This window comes from Coenobita brevimanus, chromosome 101, assembly GCF_032717465.1.
Source record: "Coenobita brevimanus isolate Jiangsu-jjx chromosome 101, ASM3271746v2, whole genome shotgun sequence".
NCBI classification, from domain to species: domain Eukaryota; kingdom Metazoa; phylum Arthropoda; class Malacostraca; order Decapoda; family Coenobitidae; genus Coenobita; species Coenobita brevimanus.
Window position 1 is genome coordinate 55,963,689 of NC_137054.1, and position 18,948 is coordinate 55,982,636.

General features: G+C 43.4%; 1 protein-coding gene across 1 annotated transcript in view; it reads right to left on the bottom strand.

The window, feature by feature from the left end:
- The window catches only part of rsh (Rap GTPase activating protein radish), a 126,722-nt gene that overhangs the window by 24,843 nt on the left and 82,931 nt on the right, over window positions 1-18,948 (bottom strand). The window contains exons 6-10 of the mRNA XM_080284535.1: window positions 18,604-18,836; window positions 17,182-17,362; window positions 14,447-14,591; window positions 8,229-8,368; window positions 4,846-5,007 (exon numbers count right to left, since the gene is read on the bottom strand). Of these exons, the coding sequence (XP_080140661.1) occupies window positions 4,846-5,007; window positions 8,229-8,368; window positions 14,447-14,591; window positions 17,182-17,362; window positions 18,604-18,836 (861 nt within the window). The remainder of the gene's footprint in view (window positions 1-4,845; window positions 5,008-8,228; window positions 8,369-14,446; window positions 14,592-17,181; window positions 17,363-18,603; window positions 18,837-18,948) is intronic.

Consider the following 18,948-nt stretch of genomic DNA (forward strand, 5'->3'; position numbering starts at 1 on the left):
TCTCTTGTCCCTGAGGTCACATTCCATGTCATAGAGTCTATGACCTCGTTCCAGGTCTTTTTCAATCTGTCTCTCGCAACCACCGACGTTCCCACTTCTCACCATCCGCACACAACTGTCATCTTCCAGTGTCTCAGCATGCCCAAACCATCTCAGTCTACCCGTCCTCACCACAACACTAATACATAAGTCCCATCCATCCTCTCAGCTCTTCAGTCGTACTCTAAGCCCCCTCCCCTCTACACACACACAGGCCTCGCATTGAAGGACGCACTCATTTCTGTACGTTTGTATCGTCTTCCTTTACTTCCCAGGAACAGGATATTTAAGCAGTTTTAAAATATTCAGGTGTGCTGGATATGGCATAATATTACAGATTACATTTGAGTCTGAATGAATATAAGTATGTGGTCTGTGCAGTCTTAAGAGTAAAGTTACAATGAATAACAACGACTGATTTGTTTGAAGAAGATGCAGTCACCACACACACACACACACACACACACACACACACACACACACACACACACACACACTTGTCCTCAATGTCCTCCCAGAGTTTTTGGCCAAGGAAAACGAAACTTTGCACAGAGGTAGACCCTCATCCTAGTTAAGCCTTACACCGGATGGGAGCAGTGAAAATCCCCATCTGCACCCTCGTCACGGGGTAGGGTCCTCGCCAGTATTCAAGGCATACTACAAACTGTACAAGGTTACTGGAGCTAGTGGGTTTGGTGAGAGGATGGTACAGGTGGCAGGATTGTGTAGGTGGGAGGATGCTGTAGGTGGAAGGATAGTGTAGGTTTGTGTTTGTGTTTGTTCTCCCTGTACGGCCAAAACATTTTTTTTTCTTTAACGTAAGAAAACGAAATTTGTACTGTCAAAGACCTCCACGAGTATCAGGTTTTAGGCAAAATGGAACCACTGAAGATTCCTATGCACACCAGGGGCCAGTAAGGGAATGCTGCCTCCCCAGCTTTGACATAAGGGTTGCTGGAGTAGGGGTTGTAGGTGGCTGGCCATTGTACGCGGGAAGGTGTTTTTTTTTTTTTTTTTTTCAATCTTTAAACTTAGAAAGATGATATTTTATATAGAGGTAGACTTCCAATCCGACCAGACTTTAGGCAGGATCTGATCTTCGGCTCGAGGTGACATATGCAGGAGTAAATCAAAGGATAACATTACAGCAATAAATAATGGGTAAGAATGTAACAGAAAGAATAAAGGGATGATGAAAAAATGACATTCTCCATAATAATGATAGTTGTGGTGACGATGCTGATAGTGAGGGTGGTGGAAGTGGTGATAATGGTTGTGACAGTACGTTTGTGATGATCGTGTTTGTGGTGATGGTGGCAATGGTGGTCTATCTATCTATCTATTGCCAGACGCCTCAATCCCGTTTGGGGTGGCCACAAACAAATCGCCTCCAAGTCGCCCTGTCCCCCGCCATTTCACTGCCCTGCTCCCAACTCACACCCCCCTCTCTCATATACCTCTCCACCCCATCCCTCCATCTCATCCTCGGCCTCCCCCTCCCTCTTCCCCCCTCCACCTCACTCACATACACTCTCTTCGTCAGTCTTTCACCCTCCATCCTCTCCACATGGCCAAACCACCTCAGTGTGTTCCTCATAACGCTTCCTATCACATCCACATCCACACCACAACGCTCCTTTATATCCTCATTTGTCAGCCTGTCTCTCCATGTGACTCCACAGGCTCCTCTTAAATAACTCATTTCCACTGCTCTCACTCTTGACTTGTGTCCTTCCAACAATGTCCAAGCTTCACTTCCGTACGTTAGAGTTGGTATCACAATACTGTCATGTAGTAACTTTTTCACTTCCATGCTCACATCCCTGTTTCTTATCACTGCTTTCAAAGAACCAGCAACCTTTCTTCCCTGCTGTACCCTTTCAAGCACTTCACCCTCCAAACCTCCATCCTTACTCATCACACTACCCAAGTACTTAAACGTACTCACATTTTCCAATTCCTCACCATCCAACCTCGCTGTACATTCACTAACTTCACCTCTCTCAAAGACCATCACTTTACTCTTCCCTGCATTCACCTTTAGATTCCGTTTCTTACACACTCTCTCAAACTCATCCACCAAGCCTTGCAGCTCCCCTTCGTCTTCACTCAACAACACAGTATCATCTGCAAACAACAGTACAGGGAGTTTCCAAACACTATCCTCTCTCACCAGGGCCACTCCAACATCCACTACCCTACCTTGTACCTCTTTTATTACCCCATCCATGTACAGATTGAACAACCATGGAGACATGACACATCCCTATTTCAAACCAACTTTCAAAGACAAAAATTCACTTAGTTCACCATCCACACGCACTGCAGCCTTCGCACCATCGAACATACTCTTCACAGCATTCAACAACTTCCCATCTACTCCATATATTCTTAACACTTTCCACAATCCTTGTCTATCCACCCTGTCATATGCTTTCTCCAAATCCATGAAAGCCGCATACAACTTCTTTCCCTTCTCTAGAAACTTTTCCACTAAAGATCTAAGAATGAATATCTGATCTACACAACCTCTTCCCTTCCTAAAGCCTCCCTGTTCTTCTCCAACTAATTTCTCTGTTCTTTCTCTAACTCTGTCTATAAGTATCCTACCATACACTTTTCCTATTATACTAAGAAGACAAATGCCCCTATGATTACCACACACTTCTTTTTCCACTTTTCCTTTGTACAAGGGAATAATTATACCTGACTTCCAATCCTCCGGGACTCTACCTTCCTCCCAGGCCAATCTGCACATCTTCCACATCCATTCTACTACTATCTCTCCCCCATGCTTCAGCATTTCACCACACACTCCATCAATTCCTGGGGCTTTCCACGATTTAACTTTCTTCATTGCTTCCACAACTTCTATCCTACTGATTTCTTCCTGTCTTCTCACCTCCCTCCTTCTCCCAGCCATTCCCCAGCCACTTATACTCGCATTACTTCCATCCTCTACGTTCAACAATTCCTTAAAGTGTTCTCTCCATCTGTTCACTTTTTCTCCCTTCTCCACTAGTAATCTAACATTTTTATCTTTCACTCCCTTGCTAACTTCACTTCCACCCTGTCTTACTCTTTTCACTTCTCTCCAGAACATTTTCTTACACTCCCTCCACTTTACACTCAAATTCCTTCCAAATTCCTCATCCACTCTCTTCTTACTCTCTCTTACTAATCTTTTCACCTCTCTCTTTCTTTCCACATATAACTCTCTCTTCCTCCTCTCAACTTCTTCCACGCCCCTATTTCTCATCCATTCATTGTATGCTTTCTTCTTTTGTGCCACAGCCTGTTTCACCTCTTCAGTCCACCACGCTGTTCCTTGCACCCCCCTCCGTCTTCTCTTCCTTCCACACACCACATCACATGCTGCACATATTTCTTCTGTAAATATCTTACACACAGCTTCCATGTCTCCCATCTGCTCCAATTCATATTTGCCCAATCGTTCCTCCACTTCTCTCTTATACTCTGCCTTTTTCACATCCTCTTGTAACCTTTCCACTCTCCTTGCAACTACTCCTTCCTCTCGTCTTTCCCTTCTTCTATTCCTCCATCTTACTTGCATTTTAATTCTGGCCACCACCAAGTAGTGGTCAGAAAGTCCACTCCCCCAACCTCTATACACTCTTGCATCCTTTACACATCTTCGCATCCTTTCATCCACACACACATAATCAATCATTGCCTTCCTTTCATTCAGTTCACCACCCACCCTTCTCATTACTCGCCATGTATACCTGTGGATCATTTTTTGCCTGAAGAGGGTATTGGCTATCACCAACCCCCTCCCAGCACAAACGTCCACTAACGCACTCCCATTCTCATCTATCTCAGCAGGCACACCCCACTCACCAACTATTCCATCCACCTTCACATTCCCAACTTTACCATTCATATCACCAATCAAAAACACTCTCTCATTCTTTCCAAACTTTTCCATGCACACTTCTACATTTGTCCAGATCTTTTAAACTGTTCCCTGCCCCTGCTGGGATTCGATCCAGCGTCCACCTGGACAGAAGCCACCTCTCTACCGACTAAGCCACAGTCAGGGATGGCGTGACATCAATAATAAACGTGTTTTTACACATGCTGATGGGTCTTAGGAAAGAAAAAAGCTACATGAAATAGAAGTCCCCAAACCTGCTTTCTTTCTGGGCTTTCATGTCCTCAGTCAATAGTCCACTATTCCACCACCTGACTACCACTTACCCCTAGAACTAGAGGAGAGGCGGGTGTGTGAGTACAGCGGATGTGAGGTGTAAGAAACAGTGAGCTGATATGATGATGGTAAATGAAGTGGGTAGGGGAAATGAAGTTGCTGCGGCATATACAGTAGCGGGTGGACGGTGATTATACCTAAATGAGGTGACGAGGTGAACAGTGAGTGAAGAGCAGGGCTGAATGAGTGCATGTCGGAAAGGAATGTTCAGTAAGGTAAGTGAGTCTGATGAGAGGTGTGGAGCCGAACTTTATAGACTATCTGCCGGGCTTAAACCTGATGGGTGAAGAAGATGAGTAAATATGTGAGATGGGAGGGTAAATAAGCAAGATGGGGGAGTAAAAGAGTAAGGTGGGGGAGTAAATGGGCAAGATGGAGGGGTACATAACAGGTGGATGGTCCAAAGATGAATGAGAATAATCATTTAAATTTCATATCTAGTGGGCTTAAATCTAATGAATGAAGAGGGAGAGCAAATAGGTTTGGTGGGAGAGAAAAAATAATAATTTACTGAGTACATTAATGATGTGGAAAAGTAAAAGATATAAAAGATAAGGGAGTCTAATCGTTCCAACCTCATATCTCGTAGGCTTGAATTTGATCCTGGGCGAGGTACGGACGACAATGAAGGTGTGCAAGAAGTGTGACTTGATGCAGGCGGGGGAGAAGCGGGTGTTGTCGGCCTCAAGGAACACCACGCACACAATGTCGTTCCCAATGTGCCGCTTCCTCTGCAGCTGTGGTGGGCCAGGCGGGGCGGGGTCAGTCACAGGGGAAATACGATGGAACATGGCAAAATAATGGCGGGGAAATACTTTATAGCGATACATAACAGGAAAATTTGCCTAAACACCGAAAAAACAAGAGTGCTGTAAAGTATGCCAGGAAAATTGAACTCAACGCTAAAAATATATGCTAACAATACAGTGAGGTTATTTCTGCAGAAGTCCTGGTGGCCGATATGGTGAAACAAAGTGAATCCTGAACGCTGCTTTAGGCCTTTCCCTGTGCTCATTATTGCAGTTCATGCTTTGCTTCAACACAACCAAAGTACAGGACAATATGACGGGAAAATAAGGCAGGCTGATAACTAACTACATTAGAATAAGAGAAGAAAGTAGAGGTCAACAGACTGGAAGATAATAACAGCCATCCACTGAAATCTGGGAAAGTGGGACAGGAAAAAAAGAGCGGGAAAATACGATGAGAGGAAAATATCATAACGCAAGCCGGCATAACGCCCATGCAACACCACAACATAAAATCCAGCACCACAAAGCAACACATTACTATACAGCACAACACCACAACCACAATACTAAAAACAACACCACAACACTTTTTTTTTTTACTCTACAATATGATAAAAAAAAGCACTACACGTCAACACAAAGACACAAAACCGCAACACAACACCACAACAAAAACATCACAACCCTACAACACAACACAGCAAAACAGGGCACAGCACAACACAACGCAACATGACACAACACAACACCACGACACAACACCACAACACATTGCAACACAACACTAAAACACCACAACATAACACGAGATAAGACTATACAACACCATAACAGGACACAAAAACACAACACAGTCCAACCCAACTCAACCCACCACCACATAATACAAAACACCACACTACATGACATAAGAGACACCACAACACAACACAGAAATTCACGACAAAGCAAAAGACAGCACATCACAACACATAACACAGCACAACAATACACGAGACATTATAACACTTCACAACGGAACTCCACACAAGACAACATAGTACAACACAACACAGGAGATAACTAGAATGGCACTCAGTAAAAAGCATGCCTCAGCTAACGACCTATCTCGCAATGTTAAAGAAAATGAAAAAAAACAAACAAAATATCCTGAAACCGCACCTTTATCCGGATCCGCACCAAAATCTAATAGATTGTATTCTGGGCCAAGGCCCATTCTTCTACCAAGTTTCGTGGAAAGTCGTCCAGTAGTTTTTGTGTAATCTTGCTCACAAACAAATCAACCAACAAACAAATGGACAGGGGTGAAAAGAGGTAACAACGTAACGCAGCACAATACGGCACAGTACAACACAGGAGAGGGCAACACACCACAGCGGAACATGAGGCAGGTCACAACAGGTCACATTTATACACTCTGACTGCAGTGTTCTCTCCAGTGCCACCTTAGCTTCCAGTGCCACGTCTTTGTGGGTGGGGGGAGGGGAGTGGAAGTCTTGCTAGTGACCTACAACAGCTTACACCAACCATCATCACTTGTTAAGAGGTGTGCCCACCAACCCTGTTCGTTACATACACACCTGACCCGTAAGGTCAGAGGGTAACGTGTATGGACATTTATTATGCCGATGACGCCACCCAGACCGTCAAAACGAACGGTGTTCTACCTGAACAAGACTCCATAGGACAACACGAGGCTCTCAGAAAAAAGAAATAGGAACGATTGTGGAAAACGAACACCAAGATGAATTTATACTTGTACCTCCAGCACAGAGAAACCCCGATGATATTACGACAGATAGACAAGTACAAACTACCTCACGCAAAAAGTTGGTGCATTCTACATCACAGATTAACTTCCCTCGGCCTGATAGCGTAATACATCAATAATAAAATATCAGTGAAAAAAACCTCTACCTGCTCTCAGGAACCATACCAGTTTCCGGGAAAGCTAAAATTCTACTTATCAAAGGCTAAGATCCAGTCTATATTGTATTACTCCCCCATACCTACACTTAAATACTTAAACTGCAGAGAGGTCTGAAATATTTAACTAATCAAAAACACCCACACTCAGATCACAGTGGAGCAACACTCCAGACTGCAAGTCAGACTCATCAGTATCAGGTTAAAGAAAGCGGCAAGCAAGCTCTGGGAAAATCTTGACAGCACCTGCACAGAAGCACGAACATGCATCACAGTTTCCTTCGAAGCCTCTATAAGCACTGAGGGAACTTCCGTCGGTACATAGAATATCGACAAATCAACAGCACACACACACACACACACACACACACAGGTCAACGAGGATATATAAGCTATATATGGTAAAGTACGACAGATATAAACCGATATCATAAACTGAACAGAAAACCCACACCTGTCCTCTAATCCTGTATGACCCTCCATCGCACTGGCCACTTGGTCTTCTCAATTAAAAGCCTCTTATTTCTCTTTCTACTAAACCCACGGGGAAAAAAAAGGCACTGAGAAGACTCGACTCCACAGCCAGTCCAACTTCTGAACAAAATACGTCCCCCTAGTCTGTGTGTTTGCTCAACAGTCAGTGTGGATGTGAAACCAACTGTTGAAGTCAGTGTGTGTGTGTGTGTGTGTGTGTGTGTGTGTGTGTGTGTGTGTGTGTGTGTGTGTGTGTGTGTGTGTGTGTGTGTGTGTGTGTGTGTGTGTGTGTGAGAGAGAGAGAGAGAGAGAGAGAGAGAGAGAGAGAGATTGTCCCGTCACCAAAATACTGCAGGAGTATATCTGATTAAGTTTCAACACTTGTTCTTTTCCTTGACATTCACTTCTTCAGCGCCTGCACCTTCTGTTCCACCTTCCTTCCGAGTTGGTGGTGACGAGACCCACATTCCAATAGCAGGTTCCTTAATCAGAGTCGAGAAACCCTTGAAAACAGAGGCCGCAACACACCATACAAGTAGCACAGGATGCAACAAACTATCAATGCAAATGACATTACGAGCCAAGTAACACAACCGCAACACACAAGCTACAAATACATGCCACCTACTGGGACACCTGCATATGTTATTACAGTAAGTGCGTTTTTCTCTGCGAGGGAGGGGGAATATGTACAATGTTGGAGGAGTGAAATGGAGAAGCAGGACAGAAAAACACTGGAACTACAAATCTCGAACAACACAGAAAGCACCACCGGGCAAAACACTGAGTCAGCAACACGCCATTACCTTCTGCGGGTCGTGCTTCTCGTAGGGCAGCAGTGTGGACACGTGGAACATGATCTCGATGTTGCGCCAGTGAGCGTAGACACTGTACAGCCCCGTCAGGTCGTGCACAGTGTCCAGACCACCCTTGTACTTGTCGAACCCTGCACACACACACACACACACACACACACACACACACACACACACACACACACACACACATTCAAACAAGAAAAAGAAGGACAGTTATGAGACAGGAATACTAGCCCAACCCATAATCGTAAACAAACACATAATTATAGTTTCAGATGTCACTTTACTAAGAGGAAGGTTCCTGGATGTCAAGGGCTTGGGCCACAAATTATCTTTTGTGTGTGTGTGTGTGTGTGTCCGACTCTGGGCACAGGCTTCACAGTCTGCCATCAAGGCCCAGTAGTCCTCCTACATACCATACACCTCTATATGTCACCACTTCGGCGCTAACACCCACCATCCATATTGAATACATGCTAGGGCTGTCTCATACAGGACTGGTATATTTTTATTAGCGGTGGTATTTTTGCGACATGTCGGCGGGTCTTCTGGTAGATCAGTAAAGCCTGATTTAATGAAATTCAGATCCTTAAACTGTTCCCTGCCCCAGCCGGGATTTGAACCTGGGTCCGTTAGGACTGCAGGCCACCTCTCTACCGTTTGAGCCACCGCCTCCCCATGGTTTTACTTTGTATTTACGAAAGAATGGAAGGGAAGGTGTCTCAGTCCAGGAAATTATTAGTCGAACAGAAAGAAATACGACAAAATTAAAGTTTTTCTGCATGAGGTGTCAAATGCAGGACACTAAAGAAAAATAAATAAAAAAGCAGAGGCAGCAGTCAGAGGGCAACATCGTGCCTGCCAGGTGGTTTTAGGGCCGAACATTTGACTTTGCCTTGTGACTTTGACCTTTGCCTGTATTCTCGTCGATATGGAGGATCGCAAGCACCTCCTCTGCAGTACATTTTTGGATACAATTGTGTAACATTATTTTGTCCAGTACTTGTGCAGAATACAGTGATATATAAATGACTGAAAAAACACAGAAGTGATTACTATGTTATAATAATCAAACTAAATCGCTTAGGAAGGGATGTTAATGAGTCTCCTTTATGGACAAGACCACCATCCCTTGACGTCTGATCTTTTCCTGTGACCTTGACATCTGACTGGCTTCTCTCAAAATCGAATCCCTGCCTTACCCTGAACCCTTCCACAAAGTTTGGTTTAAACTGAGTAAAAACTGTTTAAGTTAACCTTGTCATGTGACCATGACCTTTGACATTGTTAAAAAAAAAAAAAACAGGCTAACCACTTGGCTGATTCTCAACCTTTCCACTAAGTTTGGTGCAGATCAGATAGAAATTCCTTTACTTAATTTGTTCACTGATAGACACACAGACCAAACATTCATCTTGCTCTGTGACTTTGATCTTTAACTGATTGTTCCTAAAATCTAATCCTTCTTTCTTGGCTTACCCTCAACACTTCCACTAAGCTTTTCGTAAACTGGAGGGTAACAGTTTAAATTGACCTTCTGAGGTTAAAATCTGATTTAGCTCTGAGACTTTGACCTTTGACCTGTTCTAAAAACAGTAGGATAAAATTTGTACTGACCCTCAACCCTTCCACTCCAAGTGTGGTTAAAAACGAATGGAAACTTTAGGGGTTAATTCGTTCACACACACACACACACACACACAATATGGTTTTCGCCATACTCAATCTCCTAACTCATACCATCCATCAATCAATTGATCTACATGGAGAAACTCATGCAGTAGCCCTTGATATTTCTAAAGCTTTTGACAGAGTATGGCACCGTTCCCTGCTGTCCAAACTCCCTTGTTATGGACTAACGTCTTTTGTTCCTTTGATCTCCTCATATCTCAGTAACAGAAAAATAAGAGTAAAAATAGATGATGTATATTCCAATTTCCACTCAATTAATGCCGGCGTGCCACAGGGATCAGTTCTGGCGCCAACCCTATTCCTGGTTCATATTAATGATCTCTTATCTGTCACCCACAATCCCATCCATTCATATGCAGATGACTCAACACTTCATAGTTCATTCACACTCAGACACCCAGTTACAGAGTCTAATATCCCTACCTCTCAACTCAGTACAGCCATCTCCATAAATCAAGACATATCTACAATCAGTGAATGGGGACAAAACAACCTTTTTTCTTTTAATGCTAGCAAAACTTAATATATACAATTTACTAATAGACAGATATTGCCAGATTCGTATATTACCTTCAGTGCCACTAATAATCCCATCTCCAAAAGTATTGAAATTCTCGGCGTCCCACTTAACAATGCCCTCAGCTGGACCTCTCATGTCAGGTCACTTGCTAAAACCGCCTCAAAGAAACTTGGATTATTGTACAGAGTCCGTAAGTTCTTCGCCGATGATCAGTTAGCTATAATTTATAAGAGTCATGTGCGCTCTCAGTTTGAATATTGCCCACCCTTGTGGAATGGATGTGGAGAGGTTGCATTAAGACAACTAGACAAAATTCAAAACAAAGCTGTTAGAATCACTAACAAGCCTGCCATTACATATAAATTACCTCCCCTACAAGTAAGAAGGAATGTTGCCTCCCTTGCATTATTTTACAGATATTTTTTTGGCAAATGCTCAGACGAAGTTGCATCCATTGTGCCACCTCTCCATGCCTTCCCTCGTGCTACACGGGCATCTGGTAGCGCTCATGACTGGAATGTCACTCAGCCATATTGCAGAACTTCTGCCTATCAGAATTCTTTCATTCCCCGAACTGCATCTCTTTGGAACTCGCTTCCCTAGCGTTGTTTCCCTCCAAACTTCAGCCTACAGCTGTTCAAGTCTAACTGTTACAGATATTTTATGAACAAAGGACACCAGTTATATAGTGTATGGATTATTCTTTTTTATTCATTTGTTTTTCCTTCCTCTGTTCTGTTATTATAAACACACACACACACAAACACACACACACACACACACACACACACACACACACACACACACACACACACACACACACACACACACACACACACACACATACAGTGTATGTTCCCCCAAAGACGAGAGCATGGAAGGATGACGAATACCATGAGATGTTGTCAGATATGGCTAGCTATTTGCAAAAAATAACTGAGAAAAGCAATAATATAATTTTGGTGGGTGACTTTCATTGTAAAGAGGTGAACTGGGAGGAATGGTACTCGGGAGGCGGCGAGGATTCGTGGGGCACTATGTTATTAAATATAATAATGAATAATGTGATGACGCAATGGGTCAAAGAAGAGGCACGGTTTCGAGGTGAGGACACACCAGCAAGGTTAGATTTACTGTTCACCAAAGAACCCGATGTAATAGAATCATTGGAATATCTCTGTCCTTTGGGAAAAAGTGATCACGTGGTCATTGAGTTCCAGATGTTAATAGGAAACGTCGAGCCAAGAGACGAGCTTCATAGACAGGGAAGATACAACTTTGGGAAAGCAAATTTTACAGGATTGAGAAACTTTTTTGAAAATGCAGATTGGAGAAAATTCAGAGAAACAAGAGAGATACAGAGGAAGTGGGATATCTTTCTAGACCTCTGTAATTTGGGAGTGGAAAAATTTGTACCAAGAGTAAGAGGGAAAGAAAACAGGAAAAAGGAGTGGTTTAATAGAAGGTGTATGATAGCAAAAAAAGAGAGAGATAAGGCGTGGAACAATTGGAGAAAGAGAGGTAACAACAGAACAAAGGAAGAATATAAAAGAACAAGAAATGAATACACAAGAATACGTAGAGAAGAAGAAAGGAATTTTGAAAAAGGTATAATTGACAAATGCAAGGATGAACCCAAACTGTTTTATAGATTTGTTAATGGCAAACTGAAACAAAAGGAAGGAATCACCAAGCTGAAAGTAGAAGGAGAGGTCTTTAAGGATGCGGCAATGCAAGCAGAAATAATGAACAAACGTTTCCAGTCAGTTTTCATTAAAGAAAAGGAGCTTGTGGAAGGGGAGGGAGTGATTAGAAATGTTCCGGTGATGAAAGATATAAAAGTGGAGGTGCAGGAAGTGTATAAATTACTGGAAACTCAAGATGTAAGGAAAGCCCCAGGACCTGATGGAATTTCTAACTGGGTACTGAAGGAATGCAGAGAACAACTGGCGGATAAAATTCACAGCTTAATTGTATGCTCACTGGAAGAGGGGAAAGTGCCAAAAGAATGGAAGCGGGCAAATGTGGTACCAATTTACAAGGGAGGAAACAGGGAAGAACCCCTGAATTATAGACCAGTGTCTCAAACCAGCATGGTCGCAAAATTGTGTGAGAGAATCCTGAAAGACAGATGGATAAAATATCTGGAAGAGATGAATATTTTGGCTGAATGTCAGTTTGGATTCAGAAGTGGAAGGTCATGTGTTTCTAACTTGTTGAGCTTTTACTCAAGAGCGATTGATGTGGTACAGGAGAGAGATGGTTGGGTGGATTGTGTGTACTTAGACTTCGAGAAGGCCTTTGACAAGGTACCTCATAAGAGACTAATGTGGGAACTAGAATATATAGGAGGACTAAAGGGGAAACTTCTGGAATGGATGAGAGACTTTTTGAGAGACAGACAAATGAGGACAGTAATAAAGGAAAAGATGTCTGGATGGAGGGAAGTAACAAGTGGAGTACCTCAAGGCTCAGTGTTGGCGCCAGTAATGTTCCTGATTTACGTAAATGATATGGTAGATGGAGTGAACAGTTATGCAAGTCTGTTTGCTGATGATGTAAAGATCTTGAGGAAGATAGAGGTTGAGGAGGATTGTAAAATACTGCAGGAGGATTTGGATAGGATACACAATTGGAGCCGGACGTGGGAAATGAAATTTAATGTAAAGAAATGTAAAATATTGGAAATGGGTAAAAGTACCAGGAGACCATCACTGAATTATTTTTTGGGTAATGAACTAATCACAAAAAGGAGAGAAGAGAAAGATTTGGGAGTGCTGGTCCAAGATAGTTTGTCATCAGAAAAGCACATTAACAAGATAGTTGGAGAGACTTATAAACTCTTGACTAACATAAGAGTAGCATTTCATTATATGGATGAGGAAATGACGAAAAAATTGATAGTGGCCATGATCCGCCCCAGGTTAGAATATGCAGCGGTAGTGTGGTCCCCACACAAAAAGAAAGATATAAACAAGATTGAGAGAATACAAAGAACAGCAACCAAGATGGTCCCCAGTCTGACAGACCTGTCATACAGAGAGAGGCTGGAAAAACTGGATTTGCCTTCGTTAGAGGAAAGGAGAAAGAGGAGAGACATGATTGCGGTGTTCAGGACCATGCTGGGAGTAGATAAAATTGACAAAGAAGATCTGTTTGTATGGGATAAGAGAGCAACAAGAGGACACGGAATGAAATTGAAAAAGTCAAGCTGCTTGAAGGATATCAAGAAATATAGCTTTCCTTACAGAAGTATAGACTTATGGAATAGCCTGGACAAAGAGATCGTCCAGTCTAAAAACTGAAACGAGTTTAAAGCTAAATTCGACTTATTGAGAAACAGCGACGGAAACCCACGAGCATAGTACATTCCGTGTATATCACAATTAGGTATATTAGGTAAATACTTAAATATTTGGAACAACTTAGAAAAAAAGGTGGTGCATGAGAAAAACATTCATGTGTGTAAAGGTAGACTTGATAAATGTGGATATTGAGACAGAACAACACGAGCATTGCTCAATTCCTGTATACTACAAATAGGTAAATACACACGTCAAGTAAAACATAATGTCTTCACTCTCTTTCGTAGCGATGGTGTAATAAATAATTAAATAAATTAATTGATAAATAAAATAAATATAAAAATAAACCAGTAGATAAAATATAATTACCAGTGAGCAGAATAAGAACGAATACACAACTCAGATGACCTCAGGACCATTTTACCTGGCACAGTCTGCTGGTTGGGGTAATGCTAACACGCTCCACAAAGTTTCCCCGTCAGAATAGAAGACTGTTGTTCTAAATGCTTCAGTTCAAAATGCCTTAGAATGCTAGAGAGGCTAAGACCTAGAGCTTTATCTTTCAGCATGATGATGTCTTTCTGTTGTTCACTGTGTTTCACCCCTGACGCAGCCAACTACCCTATTAAGCTTAGCAAACTGCCGTGGTGGTGAAGGGACGAGGACCAAAGCGTGTGGTGGAGTCTTACCTTTGAGTCTAACCTTGTCCCCGAGTATCTGCAGGAACTCCTCGAAGAGCGGCGATGTGTCGTTGTTGTCTAGGATCTCCTCCTCCGTGTACTGTTCCTCCCTCACGTAGACCACACCCACCTTCAGCTCGCTCTTGATGAACACCTGAACAACAGTGACGGCATGGACACGGCGGCCACACAAAGGGGGGGAGTGAGAGGGAAGAATGGCAGGGGGGTGGTACAGTGAGAGGGGCGAGGCACATCTGTGTTTGTGTAAGAGAGGGAGGGAGGGAGAGAGAGAGAGAGAGAGAGAGAGAGAGAGAGAGAGAGAGAGAGAGAGAGAGAGAGAGGAGTGGGTGCAAGAAGTGTGACAGAAAAGGGATGCATATGTGAGAAGGAAAAGCATAGAGAAGCAGGGGTGGGGTGGAGAGGACGATGGAGTTGTGAAAGAAATGAAAAAAAGGGAAGGGAGATGACGGAAGAACTGTGGTGAGGTTCGATGTAACATGAACGGGAGAAGAACTGCAGGAAAAGGATATGATATTGTGAGGGAGATGCGAAAATGATGAATAAGGTGATGAGGATGAGAAAGAACTATAATGAAGAGGGTGGGAGGAATGATATATATATATATATAAAAAAAAAAAAGAGGGGCAGCTGTTGATGGCCGAGGAAGAAAGGAGGTGGTGAATGAAATGCAGAAGGAAAAGACAAGGAGAGGGAGGGGACACAGAGAGATGGATGTAGGAGAAGATGCAGAGGGGGTGGAACTGTCAGAAGGAGGGACTACAGTCGTTCTATTTTATGAAGGCAGTTTGGGTGGGACGCTCTGGGACTTCACACTGTTAGCTCTGTTGTCACATCGCCGCCGATACACGTGTAATTATTTGTGTTCACCTCTCTTTCTCTCTCTCTCTCTCTCACTCTCCTATATTAAGCTAGTAACTACTTATAAATGAATTTTAAACACTCTGTATAGATGTAATTCAATAAAAAAGCCGTAGTATAGTATACATCTCATAAGACTCGTCAGAGTTGCCTTTGAGACGTTGTCAGGTGGTGACACGAGGGACAGCCCTGCGTGAGTGGGTCATACCCGGTCAGTCTTCCGCCATGGAAGCTATTTAGAAAAAAAAAAAAAAAAAAAGCACCTATAGACTTTTACCTCAGGGATGGTGTGGAAAAAAGTCGAAAACAAGAGAAAAAATTAAGAAAATACAATTAGTAGTAGTTAATATATAATATGAGAGAGAGAGAGAGAGAGAGAGAGAGAGAGAGCGCACGTGTGTGGCGACGATGTGGCAACAGAGCTAACAGAGTGAGGTCCCAGAGGGCCCGACCCAAACTGCCTTGATAAAATAGAACGACTATAGTGAACTCTTTGAGGAAGGATATGCGAGAGAAGAAATACGGGAGAGTAACAGAGATGGAATGAGAAAGACTGAGAGATATCCACAAGTTGGAAAAGTGGCAGGAAGATGTTAGACATCTAAAGAGAGGCAGGAGAAGGAAGGGAAACAGCAGAATTAAAATGCAATTTCCTTCCTCCTCTGCCTGTTCAGCGTGTCATTCACTTCCTTACTCTTCCTCTGATCTATTGACTGTCTGATACGGTATCTCTCACTACACGCTATTCACTTAACTATGCATAAAACCAGCCTCTCCAGCTTGAAATATTCACACAAAAATATGGTACAAATCAGAAAAAAAAAATGTTATGGACAATGTAAAGCCACAGCAGTGTCCTATTCCGCCAATGACCTACAGGAACTGATTTGCAAAAGCAGGATAATCTCTATCTAGTTAAGGCGAATGAACTATACATAAATTATACAGTATTCCTTCCTACCTCTGACTATAGCAATTCTTGTTGGCTGTTTACCTTCGTCTCCAATATCGCGTTTTTTTAAATCTTCCAATAATTTCTTTGCTTTTCATTAGACAGTTTTGCCTGTCATTCTGTTTCTGTCTCTCAGTCACTATGTCCGTTCTGTCTTCTCTCATCTATGCTATCCTACTTTCCCAGACGCTGCCATTGCCTCTCCCTTCCGTACATGCTTTCTCTTAAGTATTTTTTTGTCTTTCTATGTTGTTTTTTTCTGATCTGCTCCTTCTCATTCTCACCTAAACCGTTGCCAGGTCTTTCAGTCTTTCTCCATCTCTGCTGATCCCTCTCCAGATTTCCCCCTCTCCTTCTTCCTCCATACTGAGTCTCTCCAGCTCTGCTACCTTCACTGTTCTTGTTTCCATCCCATACACATTCTTTCTATACCTCCCTTGCCTTTCCATCTACCCATGTTCTTCCCTGCATGTCCTCCAGTTTTCATTCATTCCTCCCTGCCTGTCTTCACCCCCCTCCCCTCCTTGCTTGCTCGTGCTCCTTTCTGTCCCTCCTTGTATGCCTGGCTACCTTCCTTCCTCCTCTCCTACCTGAATGTCCTCTTGTCTTCCCTACCTGCCTCACTCATCATTATCCGTCTTAACTTTCCTACCGAGCTCTTTCACATGCCTCCATTTCCGTCTTTTTCTTTTTCCCCAACAACTTGTTTTGTCTGCTCTTGTTTCTATCTTACTTAATCTCTTTTCCATACCCTCCTCTCTGATTGACTTCTCTTCATCCACCGTTCCTGCCCACCTCCCTTCACCCTGCCTCTCTCTAACCCTTCCCCTTGTTCTTGATATGCTTCTCTCCACTTCCATCATCCCGTTCCTGACCTGGTTCCCTCCACCCACCTTCCTGCCCCGTGCCTGACCTGATCGAGCTTGAGTAGTTCCTCAGGTATGTCTGGCAGCTGACCCAGAACGAGAGGCGGGTTGAGGTTGATCTCCCTGCCGAAGGACCTGACCACCTCCTCTCGGTTGTAGCGGTCGGCGAACACACAGGAGGCGGGGACCAGGCCGTGCACCGTGTACGAGATGCCTCTGACCATGATCCTGGGGGAAGGACATGGCAGTTACTGTGTGTGTGTGTGTGTGTGTGTGTGTGTGTGTGTGTGTGTGTGTGTGTGTGTGTGTTTACCCATAACTCGAAAGGGGATCATACTGGGAGCTTGAAGCTTCACACACATGGGTTCCAGTGATGTGCTTCCTGGTGTTGAAATTCATTATGAAGCCGGGGTATAGAAGTATGGGGAAGGAAGATAGTCATTTCTGTAATTATGAATGTAAAATTAGCCTACAGAAGCAGCCTAAACTCAGCAGACTAAGTTTAGACGGAAGTTGGGGTGGGTGTGCAGATGGAGGTATGGACAGGTTGGTTTGGGCAGGGTGTTGTCATGGTGAGGTGAGCCAATGCGTGGATGGGGTGGACACACAGGCCGGAGGGGTTGGTGAAGGTTGTTGGCCACAGTATATACCTAATCCAAAAAAAAAAAAAAAAAAAAAAGGCAGATAATTTTCTTTCTAAACACTCGCAGTGAAGAGTGTGTCGGACTGTGAAAGCAAGAGGGTATCTGCTATTATTCGAGATACCATGAGACGAAACTAACATTAAGGGAGACCTGAAAGACATAAGTGAGAGAGGAACTAGGAATAATGTGAAAGTTGAGAAAGGCGGAGTGAAGAAGGGTGAGAGGAATGAACAAGAGTCAAAAAGAAGACAGCTGAACGCTGAGACAGAGGAAATGGACTGGGTAAGTGACAGTGTCAATGACGAAAAGGGGAATACCCCCCCCCCACACACACATTCCTATCTATCTATCTATAAAGCAGAATACGCGAACACGCATCTATCTATCTATCTATCTATCTATCTATATATATATATATATATATATATATCTATATATATATATCTATCTATCTATATATATATATATATATATCTATCTATCTATCTATCTATCTATATATATATATATAAAGAGAATGACTTGCAAGTGACTGGAAATAAATGTTGAGAGCTGAGGTGTGGAGGAAAAGGTAAACTTGTTGTTACGATGTTGCTCCAGACTCATCTGAACATGAAACCTGTGGACTGTAGGCTGAAGCTACCTTTCTGCAGTCCATAGTCCTCCTTTTGAGGGCTAGGAAGGGAGCTGAGGGACGTTTGTATAACTGAGCAGTAAAACCATCCGGCTACATCGACTTCAGCACGTGAAGGCATCCCTCTGCAGCGCCAAGGTAGAGTACACACTGAAAGTGCGGTGCAAGAGGAAGCAAATGCTGCATTGTACCTGAACTGGTCCCTGCCGTTGGAAGTTTCCTGTTTGAGCGAGAGTATGACAGGGCCGAGGTCCTCGTCCTGGGTGAAGTAGTTCCAGTGCTCCGACCCATAGAAGTACTTCTCGTAGGTCTCCTGGTCGATGCTGGTCAGATCAAACTGGCCGTTCCTTTCCCACTGCTCCTGGATGCAGGTCTTCTGGCGCGAAGGCTCGTTGATCACAGGCACCTGTCCGCCGGGGCACACCTGCCGGCAGCAACAGGTCATACATCACACGTGTGTTATAGTCATCCTACAAATAATCACATCCATGCTCTCGGAGTGTATAAGTGGGTGTTACGTTTTGAGGGCGCGTGCG